At 38.8% G+C, this 21,832-nt stretch overlaps 3 protein-coding genes across 7 annotated transcripts in view; 2 read left to right on the top strand and 1 right to left on the bottom strand.

Moving 5' to 3' along the window:
* SLC3A1 (solute carrier family 3 member 1) overlaps nt 1–9,395 on the top strand; it is a 33,215-nt gene extending 23,820 nt beyond the window's left edge. Inside the window, exons 8-10 of the mRNA XM_005903304.3 lie at nt 2,125–2,292; nt 3,296–3,412; nt 8,955–9,395. Of these exons, the coding sequence (XP_005903366.1) occupies nt 2,125–2,292; nt 3,296–3,412; nt 8,955–9,395 (726 nt within the window). The remainder of the gene's footprint in view (nt 1–2,124; nt 2,293–3,295; nt 3,413–8,954) is intronic.
* PREPL (prolyl endopeptidase like) overlaps nt 5,760–21,832 on the bottom strand; it is a 39,930-nt gene continuing 23,857 nt past the window's right edge. For 2 of the 5 annotated variants that reach the window (XM_070379648.1, XM_070379647.1), the window contains 7 exons: nt 19,677–19,874; nt 17,293–17,468; nt 15,765–15,981; nt 12,848–12,997; nt 12,306–12,429; nt 10,748–10,821; nt 5,764–10,399 (listed from right to left, as the gene is read on the bottom strand). In XM_070379648.1, the coding sequence (XP_070235749.1) occupies nt 10,310–10,399; nt 10,748–10,821; nt 12,306–12,429; nt 12,848–12,997; nt 15,765–15,981; nt 17,293–17,468; nt 19,677–19,874 (1,029 nt within the window). In that variant the 3' untranslated portion in view covers nt 5,764–10,309. Of the gene's footprint in view, nt 10,400–10,747; nt 10,822–12,305; nt 12,430–12,847; nt 12,998–15,764; nt 15,982–17,292; nt 17,469–19,676; nt 19,875–21,832 lie in introns of all 5 variants that reach the window. The other 3 variants (XM_070379646.1, XM_014480637.2, XM_070379649.1) reach the window with 3 other exon arrangements.
* On the top strand, nt 10,830–12,289 carry LOC102284257 (cytochrome c oxidase subunit 7C, mitochondrial). The gene has a single exon (XM_070379651.1). It carries the CDS (start codon nt 10,997–10,999, stop codon nt 11,186–11,188), a length of 192 nt encoding a protein of 63 aa, XP_070235752.1. The 5' UTR covers nt 10,830–10,996; the 3' UTR covers nt 11,189–12,289.

Genomic DNA, 21,832 nt, shown 5'->3' with positions numbered 1-21,832 from the left:
CATGTTAGAGATTTTGGTGGTCCTTACTCCACCATTCCAGAAGTGCCCCCCTATACAAATTTTATAATGGAGTTTTAGCACTTGGTTTTTTCATATGCTGAAAGTCTCAGATATCACTGGCCTGTGAGAGGCCCTGATCTCTGCACATTGCTGATCTTGATTTCAGTTCTGAAAAAGGCAAAGTGTTCTAGGTCCAGAAGACTTGAGAAATCACAGAGTTCCTTGTCAGATGCTTTTGTGATAATGAAAAGAATGAACAGTAGCGAAGTGAAGTGAAGTCGCTCAATCGTGTCCGACTCTTTGCGACCCCATGGACTATAGCCTACCAGGCTCCTCAGTCCATGGGATTTTCCAGGCAAGAGTACTGGAGTGGGTTGCCATTTCCTTCACCAGGGGATCTTCCTGACCCAGGGATCGAACCTGGGTCTCCCACATTGTAGGCAGACGCTTTACCGTCTGAGCAGAACCGGTCTAATTGTAAAACAGTATTATACTTAAGAGACCTTCCAACCGGCCACCGTTCACCATCCTATGTGATACTGTGGCCATGCAGTATCACATAGGAAGACCAGGTGTGCAAAGGAGTGAGGCTGGAATTCTTAGCTCCCATCTTGTCCTGATGAGTCCCGGATAAGCCCCCAAGATGAAAGGTTGTTGTTGAACCACCTAAAGACACTGGGATTCTTGGCCTCTAGAGGAGAACAATTCAATCCGGGGCCAGAGACGAGGCTTGACCGCTCAGAGCTTTTGTGTAATAAAGTTTTATTAAAATATAAAGGAGATAGAGAAAGCTTCGGACATAGACATCAGAAGCGGGCAGAAAGAGTACCCCTAAAATTAGTAACCTAGTTTTCTGGCCATAAAAAAAGAAAAATACTTTACAATGGTCTACAGAAAGGTAATTGTAAAGAGAGTTTTAGTAGATCTAAAAGAAAAAAAAAAAGGCAAACTTCCTTTTTTTGCTGAATTATAACGACTAAGTTCCTATTTTTAGACTCAAGTTCAAAGGCTGGTTTTGTGCTATAACCCTGACCTGAATAAATGATGCAGCTTCTCAGAGCCTGTGTCATCATTTGTGAAATGGAGGTAACAGTACCCAACAGGACTGCAGTGAAGGGCTAAATAAAATATAACGTAGGTGTGAAAGTACTTGTAGACAGCAAGTGCCATGCTTGACTTACGCACGAGATTTGAGTTGTGGTTTATGCAAAGATTTGTTAAAACGTGTAATTAGAACATTTAACAAAGAAATGGGCCTTCCCTGGGGGCTCAGTTGGTAGAGTCCACCTGCAAGGCAGGAGACCCGGGTTCAGACCCTGGGTCCAGAAGATCCCCTTGGAGAAGGAAATGGCAACGCACTTCAGTATTCTTGCCTGGGAAATCCCATGAACAGAGGATCCTCGTGGGCTACAGTCATAGACTGTTGCAAGAGTCAGAAATGACTTAGTGACTAAACCACCAACAAAGAAATATATTAAATAGAAAACCCTGTAAAAATTTTCTTATATTTTAAAAATAAAAGTTGATTTAACTTTTTAAATTTCTTTTGAAAAGTTCAAAAATCTCACACATATACAGGGACACATCAGAAGGCTTCTTCTCACCCCCGTCCCTCCGTCTCACCCCATCCCTCCCCCTCTCACCCCTGTTCTTCCCCCCTACCTCTGTCCCACCCCCGTCCCTCCCCGTCTCACCCCTGTCCCTCCCCGATCCACTCCGTCCCTCCCCATCTCACCCCTGTCCCTCCCCGTCCCACCCCGGTCCCTCCCCGTCCCACCCGTCCTTCCCCCTCTCACCCCTGTCCCTCCACCTGTTCCTCCTCAGGGGGAAACATATTTCCTTTCCTGTTAGTATTCTCTTATCCAAATGTGTGAAAATATTAATAGGTACTCTCATAAATTACATCTTATTGGCAGTTCCATCGTGAAGTAAAGGGTTACCATCATCTTGTTGATCACAATTTTACAGCCAAGGAGCAGGGTTAGGGCTCAAATTCATGTTTGCTGATACAAGGTACCCATGGTTAACCATGTTTTTCTGCCTGGTGAACTTTTTGTGAAACGGTAAATCTTCGAGATAACTCTATATAGAGCACTTAAAAAAAAAAAAGTATCTGCCTTTCAGACTGGTGGACCAGACAGTGTCCGGCTGACTTCTCGTCTGGGAGAGAAATATGTCAACATCATGAACATGCTTGTTTTCACACTGCCTGGAACTCCCATAACTTACTATGGGGAAGAAATAGGAATGAGAAACATTTTAGCTGCAAATCTCAACGAAACCTATGATGCTGTAAGTTAATATAACTTAACCAAGCACTGTACCTCATTTTTTTGCCAGATCAAAGAATTTACTCTTCTGCTACCAAAATCATGATTACTTAGCTTTTGTTTCTTACTGTTAGGCAGTGATAATTTTTCAGCTTTCTTGATTGGAGAGCTTGTCAGAAATGCTGCTCCCTGAGCCACACAAGTGAGTTTTTCCCGTAGAGCCCAGCATCTGCATTTCGAAGATATTTTCTAGCCAATTCTCAGGCGAACTAAGATTTAAGAAGCCCTGTTTTGAGTTTGGAATATTATTCATTGCCTTCTACCTGAAACATGGAGTTAAGAACACCAATTATAGTGCTTGTCTGTATTGCTAGATCTGGCTTGGCCATAGCACAAAGAGTCTTCCTTTTATGTTAACAAATGTTATGTACAACCTTAGGCCTGAGTAGTTTAAATTTTCTTTTCGTTTGAGGCTATGGATTTCACAATTATGTTGCTAAGCAGATAAATGATCTTGAACCTGTAATTTGTATGGTTAGCTTTAAATTGTGAGATCCAATTTCCCTAATATTTGGTCCAAATGAAACCGTTTCTATTTAAGCCCCTAAATTTTTGTGTGTACTCATGCAATAACCAGGTTAAAAAGGACATAATCTAGGCTTACTTGTACATGGCTGTATACTTGAAGCCATCATTGCTGTATCACAGCAGATGAGTCTGTAAATGGCACGTTTTGAAATCCGACATTATTCAATTTTAGGGAAAACCAGCGAAGATTCCAAGCATGTACTGATGTTCAGTTAGTAGTTTATTCACACTCAAGATGTCCTTAACTGTTTTCCAATAAAGTGTAAAGCTGGTTTTAAGTACTGAATGTTAAAGCCTTTTCCTTATGAATGCTAATGAATTTGAGTACTAGCTGAGAAATTAGGGAACTAAATACTTATTACTAATAAATCATGGCCAAATTACATTCCTTTTAATAACCAGATAACTGTTTTTTTTTCTTTATGGTCTTGATATAGGGTACTCTTTTCTCAAAGTCACCAATGCAGTGGGACAATAGCTCAAATGCTGGTTTTTCTGAAGGCAATCATACCTGGTTACCCACCAGTTCAGACTACCATACTGTGAATGTTGATGTAAGTATCCATGAAAATTTTATGCTGACTCCAGAAACAGGAAATGAGTTTCTGTTGTTGACAACATACATTCACCTTGAGTTGTCCAAAACCTTAACTGGTGTTCTTTAAATCAATCACATAGGCTTCTTTTGTAGTTTTCATTTTTAAGGAGTTTGCAAGTCATGTTTTTGTGAAAATATGAAGTGGTGCACAAGCATTATCAGAATAGTTACAACTCATCCTTGGAATGATTCTGAGGTATGAAATATTAAGGACATTTTATGGAGGTCTTTAAGCAAGCCAGCTATCCTTTCTCCTTTCCTGTCTCTCCAAAGGAAGGAAGGAAAGTAGATCAATCAATCTAGGGTAAGATTCTTGAGAGCAAGGCTGTTTACCTACAGAAACTAAAGACGTAAATTATCCCTAGAAGTAGCTGCTCTGGAAAAGCGTACCCTCCAGCTTTTGCCTTTACTGTTTTCTGTTCTCATGGTGATTGAATCTGCCAAGTTCAGCAAACAAATTTCTTAAACAGGAATGCATTAATTCCAGCAAAGAGCCAAAGACATTTCCTCAGATCAGAAAAATGTGAAATAGGTTCAGGTGTTTTTATGGGAAAACACACTCTAAACTACTTCAGTGGAAGAGAAATTATCGGCATCATATGAGGATACAAGTTTTATAGCATCTACTAAGTATTTTGAAAACACTCCCCAGATTATTCTGACATAGAACTTCAAGTAAACCCTCCTGTTCCCACAACTTACGGCTCCAAGCACCTCAGGGATAACTTTGTAGGTAGGTCCGTGAGACACAAAATCTGTATTTTAACATTTGTGTTTTGGATTAAGTATACTTACTGATTTTCACTATGTCCAAATGTCCAGAATACTCCCATAGGCCAATTTGATATGTAAGAAATCTTATGTAAAAATGTACACCAGCACAGATGGGAAAACGTAAAGGCAAATTACATTAATGGTCAGATTAGTCAAGTCTTTAAAATGATCATGAGTCATGCTTGGGGTGATGCTATATCATAATCAAGGTGACCAAAAGTCTCAGGGAATGCCATTTTAATGAAACACCTCCATAAGAGCCCTAGAATAAGGTGAGAATTTAATTTATAGAAGACAGAAAGTAAAATTAAGATTACAGAGAAACAAGAGCACAGAAACCAGGCAAAATATTACTCAGGAGCAAACAGCACTGACGGGTACAGGTGAGAGCACTACAGGAATGTTCCTGCACCGCCGTAACTGGCTGCCCAAGAACCTGCCTGAGGAGAAAAACCCAGGGCCTGATTGGTCATCAGACTTTCGATAAATGAGTAGAGCAAAGCCTGAGATAGCGTTAAACTTCTACAAGCACAGAAGAAAGAAAAGCAGCAGCAGAAGAGACAGTTCAAGTGATGTCCCTGGGAGGATTCACTGAGGAGTGATCTCAGAAATAAGCACTTTTACTCCTCAATTCACAGAGGCCTTGAAAGGAGGGCAGGACCCTAGGTTTGATTACTATTAAGCAGGAAAAGAACCCCCACACTCCCAAAGACAAACCAGACCTACCTCCAACGTGGTTTTTTGCAGTTACTGCTGCTTCTGCTAAGTCGCTTCAGTTGTGTCCGACTCTGTGCGACCCCATGGACGGCAGCCCACCAGGCTCCCCCGTCCCTGGGATTCTCCAGGCAAGAACACTGGAGTGGGTCGCCATTTCCTTCTCCAATGCGTGAAAGTGAAAAGTCAAGGTGAAGTCGCTCAGTCGTGTCCGACTCTTAGTGACTCCATGGACTGCAGCCCACCAGGCTCCTCTGTCCGTGGGATTTTCCAGGCAAGAGTACTGGAGTGGGGTGCCATCTCCTTCTCCACATTGCAGTTACCAGAGACAGGCAACTGAAGACAGGCAAACATGGAGTATCAAATACAAAAGTAAATGAATCACCAAAAATCACACTACATTTGAGAACAATTAAGACTGTGAGAGGCACTAAGAAAACACTGAAGCAAGCAAAGAAAATAATGACATAAGACTTCATTACTAATAAAATTGCCCCTTCCCTGGTAGGTTATTTTGTGTAGTCCCTTAACTCTCTTAAGGAAGTGATTTGATATGTTAGAAATGTAAAAATATTGTCAAAATAAACAATAAAATAGAGATTCTAATTACTGTGCTGGAAAACTGACACAAGATTTTATCCCAGGGTGTACTATAGAAAGGCAAAGAAGTTTTTTTTTAAACACAACATGACTATTTTAATACACAACCAAAATATAAAACACCATAAATGAAATGATGGCAAATGGATGGCAATAAAAGATAGTATTTATTTGTAAATGATTAACATCCTTAGTCATAAAAGAGTTGTTAGAACTAGTTACAAAGATATTGATATTCCAAGGGAAATGAAAAAAAAAAAAGGCAAAGAAGTTAACAGTGTAGAGAGGACATTTTTGATATGTGGAGAATAAATCTAGGAATTCCAACATATACCAAAAAGTGAGTTCTAGAAAAGAACAGAGAGGAATAAAGAGAAAACCATAAAAATACATAGAAAGAAATCAGACTTGAAAACAGATTGCCTGAGAAAAGGACTAAAAATTGAACTGGCATCAGCTTTCTCAACCGGATACTAAAACACATTAGAACGTTCCCTTCACAGTTGTAATGGAAACTTGATTCTAAACCAAGAATCCTATATCCATTTCAACTGGCATTCAAGAGCAAAAATGGAAAAACAAGGACAGAAATTTTTACCATGTATAGCCAGTTCCTGAAAGAGAAATTGGGGACTCCAACAAAACCTAAAGGAATCTAAAAGGAAGATATGATGATAAAATATAGTGAGGAAAGGAATCAGCAAAATTTAAGGATGAATACTTTTTGATATATAATGTAAAATAAGGTCTCCTGGAGTAAAAATGCTAGTGATCTATTTCTATATGGGAAGTAGTGGCAGGGCAGGGCTGCGTGTGAGCACGAGTGAGTGAGCACACATGAGTGGGAGCCAATGCACTTTAGAAGGATGGAGACAGTGTAACGCACTCTAGAGTTGAGCTGTCCAGTAACCACCAATCACTGTGATAACTAAAATTAGACAGAATTACAAGTTCAGTTCCTGTGTCACACGAGCAACCTTTCAAGTGCTCAGTAGCTAGTGGCTACCACATTGCACAGCACAAATACAGAGCTTTCAGCACTGCAGGAAGTTATACTGAACAGCACTGCTGTGTTAATAAAAATGTTTTTAAATGGTCATTACAGTTCTAAGGGTAACCATAAGAAGAACAGACATAAATGATAATTTTCAAAGGATATTAGAAGGAAAAAAAGTACATAGAGAAAGCCAAGCGATCCAATAAAAAGCTAAAAGAAAGAAGATAAAATAGTGCAATTAAAATAAAAGATGAAATAAGGTTACAGGATTATGTCTAAACATATGGTAATCACAGATATAAATGGCTTAAATTCACCTATTAAAAGATAAAAACTCTTGGATTAGAAAACAAAGACAAAATCTGACATAAGAGACATAGCTAAAACAAAAGGGCCCAGAAAGATTGCAGCTGACTATCACTTTCAAAACAAAAAAATGCATATAGCTTTTAATTTAGTAATTTCATTCCTAGATATCTCTTCCAGAATACTCTGGAAATGATTTATATATTTTATCAATAGAAAACCAGCTGAATCAATTACAGTTAATCTATACAAGAGACAGACTTCCTGGTGCATGGAGGAGCCTGGTGGGCTATAGGCCACGGGGTTACAAAGAGTCGGACACGACTGAGCGACTTCACGACGATACAAGAGACAAGTATGCAGTTTTTAATGCATATTAAAATCATATTCAGAGTGGACTGATCTGAGACGACCTCTGACCTACTAAATAATAATATAAAAAAGGCTACAGAATGGTGACATGCCACTATTTGTGTAAAGAAGGAAAAGGTATGTTTACCTCTGTTTGCACAGGTACAGAATGTAACATTTCCTATGATACATAAAATGGAAGAATATATACACAGTAAGAGTGTATCTCTGGGAGAGAAAATGGAAAGCTCAGGGAAGAGGTTGAAGCAAACCATTTTATTTGTATATTATTCTGATAGATGCATTTTACATTGTATGCATGCATTGTCTATTTTAAAAAATAAAGTTACAAAAAGCAGGTGGGGAAATATTTAATAGCAGACAAAATAGAATTCAATATGAAAAGCATTATGAGACAAAGGCAGTTTTGAAGAATTGATAAAAGAACATCCCACTATAAATCATGAATCTATGCATCTAATAGCTTCAAAATATATAAAACAAATACTCTGAGAACTGCAAAGAGAAACTAAGAAATCGCAATTACAGAGACACTTGAACATACCTCTAGAAAGTGGTAAATCAAGTAGACCAAAGTAACAACACTTACTGGGCACTTTTTATGTAAGTGGCACTGAACTATACTTTTTCATGCATTATCTGAGGCTATACAAAATGTTAACAGTAAGTTGACAAGTCATATACATATACCATACACATGTACCATAAATACCTCTGTACCTGATAAACACAGAATAGACTTTTTTTCAGAAATTTATTAAATAATACCACACATTAGACACCTGCCCCAAATAACCACCACTACTGCTGAAGTCAACATGACTGGCAAGACTATAATGAATGAATGTTATCACTGACTTGGTAACAGCTTATATGAAGACAAATCTGGCATTATGTATCAAGTATACATACTCCTTGACACAGTAATTGTCTTTCTGATATTTGTGTCATAAATAAATAATGCAAATATGGGGGAAGCATATTAGAAACTCAAATGTCAAAATGAAAGGGAATGGTTAAGTATGGTATAACCATTCAACTGGATTATTATTCTGCCATTAAAATGACATTTAATAACAGAAGATGTTTGAAATGTTAAAGAAAAAAAGAAAAATACAACATTAAATTATGTCTGTTTTATATAGCTATAAAATTTACCTCAATCTTAATGGACATATATTACTTTTATGGGTAAAAAAAAAAGTAGTTCAATCTCTTTCACTTTAGACAGCATTTTGCTCTGCATCCTTTTTTGCAATTCTCTGTTCATAACTAGCATCTCCTGAAGTTACATCAACCTACACATTATTCTACAAAAGAGAACAGAGAAACCCCAATTCAACAGATGTCCTTGGAGTCCATGGCCAGGATGGCTGCTTTTCTGCCAGTTAAATGTAGCATAAAGGGATTTATTTAGGCAAGTTAAATATCCATTAAATTAGATATGGACATTTAGTGGAGTCAAATTTGATGTCCAAATCAGCTGTGGCCAAAATGTAGCAGAAAAACTGTGCACTCTGCAAGGACTCCCAGACAAGGTGAAACCCTGGACCTGTAGTTGCTATTAGCAGCTAAATGAACTATTCGGTTCAGTCTCTTAGTCCTGACTGACTCTTTGCTACCCCAATTTAGTAGTTATTTTAAGGGACAAAATTGAAGCAAGTTTTTTTGGGAAATAATTCTTGATACTCTGAGAATCAAACATTTATGTTAATTTATTTTTTTTTTTAAATAGGTCCAAAAGACTCAGCCCAGATCAGCACTGAAGTTATATCAAGAATTAAGCCTGCTTCATGCCAATGAGCTGCTCCTCGGCAGGGGGTGGTTTTGCTACTTGGGGAATTACAACCATTCTATCATGTACACAAGAGAGCTGGATGGGATAAACAGAATCTTCCTCATGGTTCTGAATTTTGGAGAATCATCAGTGCTAAATCTAAAGGAAATGATTTCAAATATTCCCACAAGAGTGAGGATAAGGTTAAGTACCAATTCTGCCTACGGTGGCCGTGAAGTGGACACGCATGCTGTTACACTGGCCAGCGGAGAAGGACTCATCCTTGAATACAACACTAGGAATCTCCTTCATCGTCAAACAGCTTTCAAAGAGAGATGTTTTGTTTCCAACCAGGCATGCTATTCCAGGGTATTAAATATACTGTACAGCTTGTGTTAGGCACCTCTACGAAAGAGATGGAGACACTGGCATTCCGTTCTAGTCTAAGCATTTGCAGTAACTTCACATAGAGCACCATGCTCTGGGTAAACTTTATGAGTGGTCACTAATTCTTTTTTTTTTTGGCTGCACCATGTGGCATGTAGGATCTTAGTTCTCTGGCCCAGGATCAAACCTGTGCCTCCTGCATTGGGAGCATGGAATCTTGACCACTGGACTTCCAGGGAAGTCCCAAATGGTCATTAATTCTGATATATTTCTGTAACTTGAGTGAAACTACTTTAGGGAAGGTTATTAAATGTTTTTCAAGAATAATAAAATGTTTAGAAGAAAATTATCACTTGCAGGAACTTGTAACTTTTTGAAATTACATCAATAAAAGATGATCGGAGCACCTAGGACTCCAGATGATTAGAAAGATCTAATGAATTTTAATGGGAAGCAGGGATGATTAGAAAGATCTAATGAATTTTAATGGGAAGCACGTTCGTTACCTTCGTCCATAAAATGTAGGTATAGCAATTGGAGGATGACTTAATTGCCAGAGTGCCTAAAATTTTTCACTAGCAGAAATAGGACCTTGATGTGTAAACTGTTCAAAGAAAATCATAGTAAAACTAAGCTGTTCTGACAGGAGAAAGGGGAGACTTCTGCTATCAGCAGCCCTTCCCTCCCTTCTCTATGTGCTTCTATGCAGCATGGTTTGAAAATTACTTTCCTGGGTTAAGGGGCATGTGCCTCAGTGGAGACATTGGTATAAGCAAGTGAGCTGTTTATGAAAATCAAATGTGGATGGAGAATAAAATTTTTAAAAAATTATTTACTAACTTAAAAAACTCACTTTTGTGAACATAATTGGAAATATGACTATGAAAGACTTCAGTGTGTTTCCAGTTCCCAATGAAAGCAGCATTTCAGAATTTTAGATATTTCTTAAGATTATCAAAAACACTGGTGCTGTCAAGTCCAAGTTCCTCATACAGGAATTTAATTTGGGCTGTAATCTAAAAGAAACACATTAAAAAGAAAATCAGAAGGCCTTTGTGGTAAAACTCCAGTGTTCCAGGTCTCTCCTTGTCTATTCATCTTCATGTAACTATGAAATCAGCAATTTATGCCAAGAGAATTTTTTTATTTGGCACAGAGGTGGAAGCTCCCAACAACAGATTCCATTACTTTCTCTGACAGAGCTCATTCATCAGGAACCTGTCCTCTTTACTCACTCAGCATTTCTCCTCTTCCAAGTCTAAGCCACAGACCCAACACCTGGTGAAGTAGCCTGCACAACCCTGTGTAACCACAGTACATCACTACTTGGGGATTTACCACCGTAGAGGGGCTTGACAACATACCTTTTTGTGAGAATCTTCAATCACATGGTTGCCTCCAGGCTGAATATCTAAAATAATATTGGGGACTTGATAGCCTGAAAGAGTTAACATATGAAACAATTAGAAGGATTTTGGCTCTCCTTTTCCCTCTCCTTTTCAAGCATTCTATTAAAATAATAGTGAAGTCGTGAGACAAGGAGCGGTAGGTTTGCAGCCGCCATTTCTTCCGCCTCCGGTCTCTGGATCTTTTGTAGAGCGTCCAACAGCGCTATGTTGGGGCAGAGCATCCGGAGGTTCACAACCTCAGTGGTTCGTCGGAGCCGCTATGAGGAGGGTCCAGGGAAGAATATACCATTTTCAGTGGAAAACAAGTGGAGATTACTAGCTATGATGACTTTGTTCTTTGGGTCCGGATTTGCTGCACCTTTCTTTATAGTAAGACACCAACTGCTTAAAAAGTAATCCATGAGACAGATAGGAAGAGGAGCATATTAAGAGGTGCAGTCTCTTAAAAGGATCAATCCCTTGAATTCAGCATCCTAGATATGTTTGTAAATAAATTTGTAGCATAAATCCTTAATGCCTCTTCTCTGAAATATGGAACATGGTAATTGAACATGTGCTTACATTTTGTTTGGGTAATATTGCATTATTAGTTTCTTAAATATGTATTTGATTAAAAAAAAAAATAATAGTGAAGCTGCTGTTGCTGCTAAGTCACTTCAGTCGTGTCCGACTCTGTGCGACCCCATAGACGGCAGTCCACCAGGCTCCTCTGTCCACGGGATTCTCTAGGCAAGAATATTGGAGTGGGTTGCCACTCCCTTCTCTATAACAGTGAAGAAGAAAGGCATAAACCACCACCACCACCACTAACAAGAAGAGGTTGGGGGTGGGTTGGGGTGGGGAGCAGTAGAAAACAAATTCCTGAAACAGGAAATTTGGGAGGAGGCCCAGACAGAGGAGGGTGGATAGAAAGACACATGGAGAAGGTTGTGACCTAGGAAGAAGCTAATGGGTCCTATGGAATCTGAGAGCCCCATGACTTGGAAACACCAGCTATAGCAATGGGTGTGAGTGAGATGTGGAACCGAATAGAAGGCAACTGTGTGAAAACTTATACGTGAGCTCTTTCCACCTTGAGCCCAGACGTTCCCATGTCTTGACAAGGAAAAAAAAGGTAAGAGTTCTTTAATACAACTGAAAGATCTAGAGAAAATTAGAGCTGCTATTTTGGGCATGGAAGCTCCAGAGCAAAAACTTTAAAGAATGCCAAGAATAATAGCTCAATTAATTTTGTTGAATGAATGAATGGTATGATATAGTATGATACTATACCTCCAAGTTACGTTTGATAAATTTACTTTTTTCTTTGTACCTTGCCTACCTTTTTAATGCTGTCCTTTGAAAAAGAGGCAAGGCAGCTATAGTCATTACATTTGCTTCTGCTGGGTAGTCAACACAGGATAACAGTGATTTGCCTATGATTCTGGGTGGCTGATTTGGTCTGCAGCATGAGATGCGCCACTCCGAACAGCCCCCTGACAGCGACAGTCCCTGCTCCCCGCTGGCTTCCTACCTTCCCCGCTGTCCTTAGTATGCTCTGCGATGGCTTCCTTGAGTTTCTCTGTATAGTTTACGATTCCTTTCAGAGGTACACGTTCGTCATTTTCATATGCTGTGATGTGAATTGAAGGATAATGCTGAAAGGAAAGAGATGTACAAAGAATTCCTTATGATACCATTCCTTATGGATTATGAAAACCAATTGCCTTGGTTTATGAAAAACAATTATCTCTATTTTTTTCCCCTAAGCGATAGACTTTTTTTTTTCCTCATTTGATATTTTTGAGATCTACAGCACCCCAATACTAGACTATCTGTTACCTGGAATAACCTTTTCTTGATTAGTGAGACCTTGATCTTACCGAATCTAGTCTCCTGAGCTATTAAACGGAAACAAACAAGGAGTATGAGCAGGGAAGGGGCTGGAAGGTGTCTGGGTACTATAAGGAGACACAATATTAAGGCCTTACTAAATTCCTGCTTCACCTTGGATACACATCCTTCTAATTATTTTCTCTGTCACTTCAGGATAGTATTACAACTGCCTTTCACTACCTGAGGTTTAATATTTTGACAGGGACAGTAACGTTTTATGTAGTTCTTGTGTTTTTCATCAGATGAAGGATTCCCCCATTCTTCTAATTCTTCTAATGTCAGAGGAAGTGTCGTGTCCATCATGGTGTTGAGAACATCCAAGAAAGGTGCCTTTAAAAAAAAAGTCAGAGAGACGTAAACTTCAGTTAGTAAAATGGTAAAATGGGTTTCAGATAAATACTATACTTTATGAACATACATGCTGGCATGAGAGAACAGAGCTCAAGCAGCAATGTACATTCCCAGGAGCCAGATTAATTACCCATCTGTAACCAGGGCCTGAGATCTGTAACTGGCTTTTAAGGTATTCAGACTCCTTGAATGACAAAAGGTTTATCTTCCCATTTCACAATTTTTGCTTTTAGTTTTCTTTTTTCATATAGTAAGTGCTGCCACCTTACATCCACTAGGCTCTATAAAAAAAAGTGTTGGCAATGACGTGGAGAAATGGGAACACTTGTGCACTGTTAGTGGGGATGTAAAATGGCGCACAGTATATTGGTTTCTCAAAAAATTAAACTCAGAATTGCCACATGCTCCAGCAATTCTATTCCTAGGTGTGCATCCAAAGGAAATTAAACCAGGGTCTTGAAGAGTACACCCCTGTTCACAGCAATACTGGAAGTAACCCGAGGGTCCACTGATAGATGATGGATGGATAAGCAAAATATAAATGCAATGATACAATGAAATTCAACCTTAAAAAGAAAGACACTTGCTACAGCACAGTGGACCTTAAGGAAATTATCTAAGTAAAAATAAACCACTTGTAAAGAGGTATGTTTACAAGTATACTATACTTGTATGATTCATACTATACTATATATATACTATATAATATATATACTATAATCATACTATATTTTATGATTCCATTTATACAGGAGGTACCTTAGTGTAGTCAAATTCAAAGAAAACTAGAATGGTGGTTACCAGAGGCTAGGGGAAGGGGGAGTTGGAGAGTTGCTACTTAATGGGTACAGAGTTTCAGGTTTGCAAGATCAGTTATAGAAACTGACTGTACAACAATGTGAATGTACTTAACACTACTGAAATGTACACACTTAAAAATGGTTACGATGATAAACTTTATGTTATTTTACCATAATTAAAAATAAAACTCCCAGAACACATGAATAAACTCAGCTGGACACATTACATTATAAAAAGGTAATAAATGCTAAAGAAGAAAATCTGAAAAATATCCAAGTTGAAAAAGAAAATCACTCATTGGCTTATAACCAGTGTTAAAAGAAATGGCAGCTGCTTTGTTCATGAAGCCATTATAATCTTCTGATAACCTGTTTTTCAGCTTTGTTTTCTATTAACATTAAGCAAGTACATTGGGCAAACACAATTCTTTTTGTCTGCCTAATATCTTTGACTTAGCTCCTTTTTTGCATTTAGAGTATCCCTAACCTTATGACACCGGCTGCCTCTCACTGTAGAGATGCTAAATGCCAGATAGGTCCCGTCCCAACTTTGCCTCAAGAGTGACAGGTTACAAGCAATGTGGGGTAAATATCCTTATACACACATTTCTGATGATTTCCTTTCTGACTTCTAAAGTCAAAGTAATTTCTCAAAGTCAGAAGTTAGTCACATTTTCTTTATAATTCTGCCATTATTATCTTTTTGCATGGAGTTTCTTCCCTTCTACACTTAATATTTCTATTAAAAACAGATTTATAGGGTAAGATTATTTAACACTTATTTACTTCATACAAGCCTACAGTATACCCCACACCCTCAAAATTAAAATAAAAAAACCCTGAAAATAATTTCTCTATCCTAATTATCTTCTAGAGTTATCTACTGCAGAAGAACAAAATTTGCCACCCCGAGATTATTTTAAGCTGAAAATAATCAAGGTCCAAAAAGTCTCAGAAAGAAACTTTGACCTCTTCTCTAACTGCCTGAAGAATTTAGACAGAGGGCCTATTACAGGAATATCACCAGATAATAAATATGGATGACATGTGCTGGGGAAACGCTTAGAGACCAGAGTCCACTCTGTGTTCCCTCGTCTCCACTAACAAACATTTATCAGACTTTCACTTTTCCATCTCCACATGAATTGCCTTCTATCCCCTGAAGTCCCAAATCAGTATCTCCAGCATCCTCTTTCACCTTTAGCTGAAGACAGTATTTAAGGTGAGAGCTCTGGTCATTGTGGTGAGTCACTCAGTTTTCCTGGGTCTCTCCCATGTATACATGTCACTAAACTTTTGTTTCATTTTCTTCTGTTAATCTGCCTTATATCAATTTAATTCTTAGACCACCCAGAAGAACCTAGAAGGGAACAGGAAAACGTCCTCTGACCCTACACTAACCAGGAAGCAGGAGAATGGTAGAAGTGAATGAGCTGCTATAATTTCATAATTTTGGACACCAGCAAAAGACTATATAGAGCCTTTCCAGAACAGGTCAAAGTATTTCAACCGAAGTACAGAAAAACTACTCCTAAAGACCACTAATAAGAATGGAATATCTGAAAATAAAGAGTCCCTAAATCCAGGACTGAAATGTTGATGCCAATAGAGCCAAAGGATTTCACACATTCAAGAGTCAGTGTGCTCGGCTTGACTTCCTAGATCTGGGTGTCATATACGCTTTGCCGCTTTTCCACCAACTCTAAATGCTCTTACAGATATAAAATGATCAATGAGAATAGCCACTAATATCCTTTAGTGGAAATCCTTAAAAATCAATAAAGAATACTATCAGGAAGTTCTCCCATAGCTACAATTCTCTGTTTAAAATTTAAAAGCTCTGCTATACTTCTCTGCGATGGTAAAACTGGAACAGGAAATTTTTCTTAGAGCATCTATTATTTCACACCTCCCTATTCGGTAAACAGTAGAGACAGAGTACTCACCTCCAAAGTCACAGCTCTCAGCAGTTCTGGGCTAGAATTACACAATGCTCCCACAAGCACCCCTCCAGCACTGAAAGCAGTCAGGGCTGTTAGACTTGGCTGAGAAAAGCCTTGGTCATGAAGCGTCTTAATGCAAGCTTCTAAGTCAGCAAGACCATTGAGTTTTTTAGTTAGCCGGCCATCAGCGTGCCACTGGAGGCCTAACTCACCACCTCCCCTGAAATTAAAGGGCAAGAAAGTTTTAGTGGGGAAAAAATATTAATGATATAGGTCAGGGTCAGCAAACTATAGCCTCTGGGCTAAATTTGCCCAGAGGCCTGTTTTTTATATGGGCCTTGAGCTAAGAAGGATTTTTATATTTTTAAATTAAAGGTTGGGGAAAAAAATAAATATCAACCAGGAATATGCAGTGGAGATCATATGTAGCCTGCAAAACTTAAAATGTTTACTATTTAGTTCTTCAGAGAAAAAGTTTGCCAACCCTGTTGTAGACAATCAAAACTTGATTCAACAAATATGCTTTGAGTGCCTGCTTGCTATTTACCAGGCATTATGCTAAATGCAGGCCTTAAAAATATAAACAAGTAGAAATCCTCTGTCCTGGAGGTCATAATTTTTTGGGGAAAAACAGCTACCAAGCAACACAGTCACTGCTATAACAGAAGCAGAACCAGAGCAGAGACTATCCACCTGTCTATATATGTGAGTCAGGAACATGAGTGCTTTAAGGAGATGATACCTAAGCTGAGTCTTGAAGGAAGAATGTGAGTTCCCAGAAGGGCAAAGAAAGGGATGGCATCATGGACTCAATGGACATGAGTCTGAGCAAACTCTGGGAGACAGTGAAGGACAGGGAAGCCTGGCGTGCTGCAGTCCATGGGGTCACAAAGAGTCGGACACGATGGAGAAACCGATCAACAACGAAAAGAAAGGGAAGGCATCGAGACACAGCATGTGGAAGGTCACAGAGGCTGTCATTTCAAATGATGTGGCAAAGGCTGCATGTGTAGGATGTACATGGCTGGAGAGGAGGGTGTATTTGGGGAGTGCTGACAGAAGCCACTATGAGGATAAGCCATATCATTAGGATGTTAATATGGAGGATTTGGATTTTATTGTGGAGATGGGAAAGTGGTAAAGGATTCAAACAGAAACAAAATACTTTTGTGTCTTGAAATCAGCAAAATAATACAGAAATTAGAGTGGAAAAAAGAGAGTCCATCTTAAGAAGCTATTTTAGAAAAATCCAAACTCAGGAGAATGAAATGGAAACAATAATGTAGCTAAGCACAGAGACTGGTTTATCTATTCTAAAAATTCTAAAAATCTGGTATAAAATCCTAAAAAGATACCCTTTTGCTCCTGGGATTAAATAATCCCAGACCCAGGGTTCTGCTAGTGAACCAGGTTCCACTAGCACAGGTTTAGGAGTACAAATGAGCAAATCAATGTTCGCTCCCCAGCATCTTGTTATTCTGGACATGTGATGATGCTCCAGCCCTCATATGCCACACAAAACATGACTCACCGAACATGACAATATGCTAATATCCAGCCATCGTCCACCAACACCCGCCTTTCAGGCCTGAAATTCATTTTCAAATCCATTCCATAAGCTCCATACACTTGTACCAGGAGAGGTTTCTTCTGCAAGTCCTCAGAATCCGTTTTATGGAAAACGGTCATTGGCACTAATTTTCCATCCTGGAAATGAAGATGTATTATGCAGGTAAAGAAGTCTTTTGAAACAGTTTTTTATCCCCAATTTTATGTGATGCTTATTGATGTTGAGCAGCAACTTCACTTAATTAAGACAAAAGAGTTATGGTCTCTCAAAGCCCATCAGGGTCCTTAATTTTCAGCTACTCTGCTGACACAATATTAGAGTAACTAGAAAAGATAGTAAGTAAGACCCTGGCTTAAAAATGGTTTATTAAATGTAGCTTTTCATGACAGTTAAGTAACTTTATAACGAGTTCTTCACTACTCAGTTTAACTATATTTTTTCTTTCAGGACAAACCAAAGTAACTATCAAGGTTACATATATTAGCATAGTATTCTTCCTATACCTCAGGTAACATATGGGCATTTCCTATCTTTGAATATATACAAATACATTAACTAAAGAAGTTTAAACAACTCCATTGTTGGCACTCAACTGTCAGAATTCTCAGTCACTAAAACCTGAAATCTCTTCTAACCTAACACCCACTCACATCCTCTTCATCGACCTATTTAACTTTATTCTGAAAATCTTTCAAAGTGGTTCAGGTTTTATAAATTTTAACATCTAAATTATTTTTAAGTCAAACAACTGTACCTCAGTGTAGTTCTCCGGACAGATAAAATTAAGATAGTATGAACTATACCTGATCTTCCTTTCATAGAAAAAGGGTAGAAATGTTGGTTGTCACCCTGCTTACAGAAACTAAGGAAAAAGCACTATTTTACATAAGGAAAATAATATAACTAGGCCACTCTATATTTTTTTCACTCTCATTTTGAAAACTTCACTTTGGGGCACTACTGTGTTATCAAATAAGGAAGAACTCTTCCCCTCATTATTATACTCAACTTGTTACAACAGTGTAAATGAATTTTTACCTCTCAGTAAGATTCATTGTTATAAAGAGATATAGGTGAATTTCTGTAAAATAATCCTTCCCCCTTTCTAGCGTAACTGTTTCTTTTTTGGTTGCGCTGGTCTTCCCTGTGGCATGCGGGCTTGGTTGCCCCACTGCATGTAGGATCTCAGTTCCTGACCAGAGATCAAACCCAAGTCCCGTGCATTGGAAGGTGGAATCTCAACCACTGGACCACCAGGCAAGTCCCTGTAGCTTAACTCTTTTTAAAAAATAATTTTATTTACTTATTTTTGGCTGTGCTGGGTCTCCACTGCTGTGTGGGCTTTTCTCTAGTTGCGGGGAGCGGGGGCTACTCTCTAGTTGCGAAATGCAGGCTTCTCACTGTGGTGGCTCCTCTTGGTGTGGAGCACAGGCTCAACAGTTGTGGCACATGGGCTTGGCTGCTCTGTGGCATGTGGGATATTCCTGGACCAGGGATCGAACCTGTGTCTCATGCATTGACTGGTGCATTCTTTACCACTGAGCCACCAGGGTAGCCCCCTAGCTTAACTCTTGATCATTCTAGAGACAATACTTCCTCAGAGAAGCTTTCCCCATTTCTGCAGATGAGGTAAGTTCCTTTTACCATATGTTTCCACTGTCCTCAGTACATCTTCCTTTGCAGCAATCAGTACATTAGTAATTACTTCTTCAAAATCTTGCATCTTCCCCACTAGATTTAATATCCACAAGGGCAGGGACTAGCTTAGTTTGCTTCACTCTAATTGCTTATTACCTTCAAAATTTTTGCCATAATGACACACAAACTATTTTTTTTTTAAATCAACTTTTAATATTTAAATATACACAATACACAATATCAAGGGCTTGCTAAGCTGGTTAAAGGGCTTTTCAGGTGGTGCTAGTGGTAAAGAACCCACCTGTCAATGCAGGAGATGTAAGAGACATGGGTTCAATCCCTGGAGGAGGGAAGATCTCCTGGAGGAGGGCATGGCAACCCACTCCAGCATTCTTACCTGGAGAATGCCATGGACAGAGGAGCTTGGTGGGCCACAGTCCATACGGCTGCAAAGAGTTCAACATGACTGAAGTGACTTAGCACGTACGCTCGTTATAAATTTTCTAATCCATGTTTAAAAAATTGCATGAGTATTCAAGTTTAAAGAAAAGTCCATTTACTTCCTAAAATGATTTGAGTCTTGCAGTGGAATGTGAGATCCACTTTACTAAACGGTGATAATGTAGTCTCATCGGGGCATTAATAATTAACAAACAGAATCTTTTCAGTAAATGGTGGGGCTGACAGTGAGGATCACAAAGACTTACCTTGCTTTTGGCTTCCATACGTAAAACACGACTAGTCTTTGTTATTGGGTCTTCATGCCCAGTTTCCTCAAACAGTTTGCCTTCTGCAAACTTGTATGTATAATATTTCGGGGGACGTATTGGAGAACACAGCTGAAAGGGGCAGTTCTTTGGGTCTGAATTTGTATCTATTATGAATCCACAGGCCCAAGGCGGGAGCTAAAGAAATGGAACAGTTAGCTGTACTCTTTATTGAGACACTAAGTATTATTAATTAAATTTCTGGGTCTGCTCCAAACAAGATGATGTAGATATCAAATTTATTTTTATCCACTTTCATCTAATGCCTCATTTAAGGATTACTTCAGTACAACAAAAAAAATAATGACCAATAAAAATAAGAAAAAAGTACAGGAAAATGGTTTATCATGATTCTAGAGTGACTTAAAATCTCCTTTAATAAAAAAAGCTTATCTGGGGATATATAAACTTGGGCAATGAAACAACAAAAAGATTAAGAATAACAGCCAGTCAAGTAGGAATTCCAGAACCCAAAGATATCTTCAAGGTCTCTCTTCTCATAGAACATGAGATCTCTCACTTGTGGGTTTAGTAATTTACCCAGCAGCCCTCACTCCACTGCCTGGACCGCCCCAGGGACGACAGTCATTATTCCAGGACTACGAACTAGCTCAGCAGCACTAAAGCATTTACAATTTGTTTTTAACTTTAGCTCCCAGGCTAACCATTGTGCAGAACAAAACCTTTCCCGCACACCTACTCTGAGACTCACTGCTATTATGATTAAGATTGTTAACTTTGAGAAAAAAGGAAAAGAAATCAAAATTTATTCTCTCCGAGCAGCAGGGTCCAGCCTCAAGCCTTCCACTAACATCCCTCTTCCACCTTTTAAAAGAACTCTAGTAAGCAGGCTGACGGTATGTTAGAAATGGCACTGAGAGTCAGAATATTTCAAAGAAAATTGCCTTTCTTTTCCTGAGTAATTGTAGAAAGAGCAAATTCCTTAGAAAATCAGAGGTCTTGGCACAGCAATGTTACTGGTGGGCACTATTCAGAGAGGATAGATGGGGGATGTGTGCATAAAGAGTGTATATTTAACCTGTAGAAACTATGGTCAAAGAGCTTAGGTTCACAGAGAAAATTTCTTGTAATTAATCCAAAGAATCCACTGCTGTCAAGCACTACAGACATATATTTGCATTGTCTTTCTAGAAGAGTCCCTAATTTATTCGCTTCAGACTGTGGATTATTTTCAAGGATAATTTGTTTATTTAAATATTATCTATTTATAATGTATACAACCATAACTAGAAAGAAAAATGTAATCATGAAAGTTAAAAATCATTTTTGTTTCAGAACATTTATACAGCCTTTTAAGACACCAGACATTACGTTTGATAATTTGACTTCATGAAGTAGATAGAAAATTCTGGCCGTTTTATTTAGGTTCTCATTCTTTCTTATTTATTTCTGGAGAAGGAAATGGCAACCCACTCCAGTACTCTTGCCTGGAAAATCCAATGCATGGAAGAGCCTGGTAGGCTACAGTCTATGGGGTTGCAAAGAGTCGGACACGACTGAGTGACTTCACTTACTTACTAGATGTTGTTTGGTAGCTCAGTCATGTCCGACTCTTTGCGACCTCATGGACTGTGGCACGCCAGGCTTCCCTGTCCTTCACCATCTCCCGGAGCTTGCTCAAACTCATGTCTATTGAATCAGTGATGCCATCCAATCATCTCATCCTCCATGGTCCCCTTTTCCTCCTGCCTTCAAACTTTCCCAGCATCAAATTCTTTTCCAATGAGTCAGTTCTTCATATCAGGTGGCCAAAGTACTGGAGCTTCAGCTTCAGCATCAGTCCCTCCAATGAATATTCAGAATTGATTTCCTTTAGGATGGACTGGTAGGATCTCCTTGCAGTTCAACGGACTCTCAAAAGTCTTCTCCAACACCACAGTTCAAAAGCATCAATTTTTCTGCACTCAGCCTTCTTTATGGTCCAACTTTCACATTCATACATGACTACTGGAAAAACCATAACTTTGACTATCCAGACCTTTATTGGCAAAGTAATGTCTCTGCTTTTTAATACACTAAGTTTGTCAAGCTTTTCTTCCAAGGAGCAAGCATCTTTTAATTTCATGGCTGCAGTC

This window comes from Bos mutus, chromosome 11 (genome assembly GCF_027580195.1).
Source record: "Bos mutus isolate GX-2022 chromosome 11, NWIPB_WYAK_1.1, whole genome shotgun sequence".
NCBI lineage: Eukaryota > Metazoa > Chordata > Mammalia > Artiodactyla > Bovidae > Bos > Bos mutus.
Note: the sequence above shows the minus strand (reverse complement) of the source record. Positions and strands in the feature narration are given on the sequence as shown.

Coding starts and splice junctions, on each gene's coding strand:
- LOC102284257 (XM_070379651.1), top strand. CDS start 10,997: ATGTTGGGGCAGAGCATCCGGAGGTTCACAACCTCAGTGGTTCGTCGG.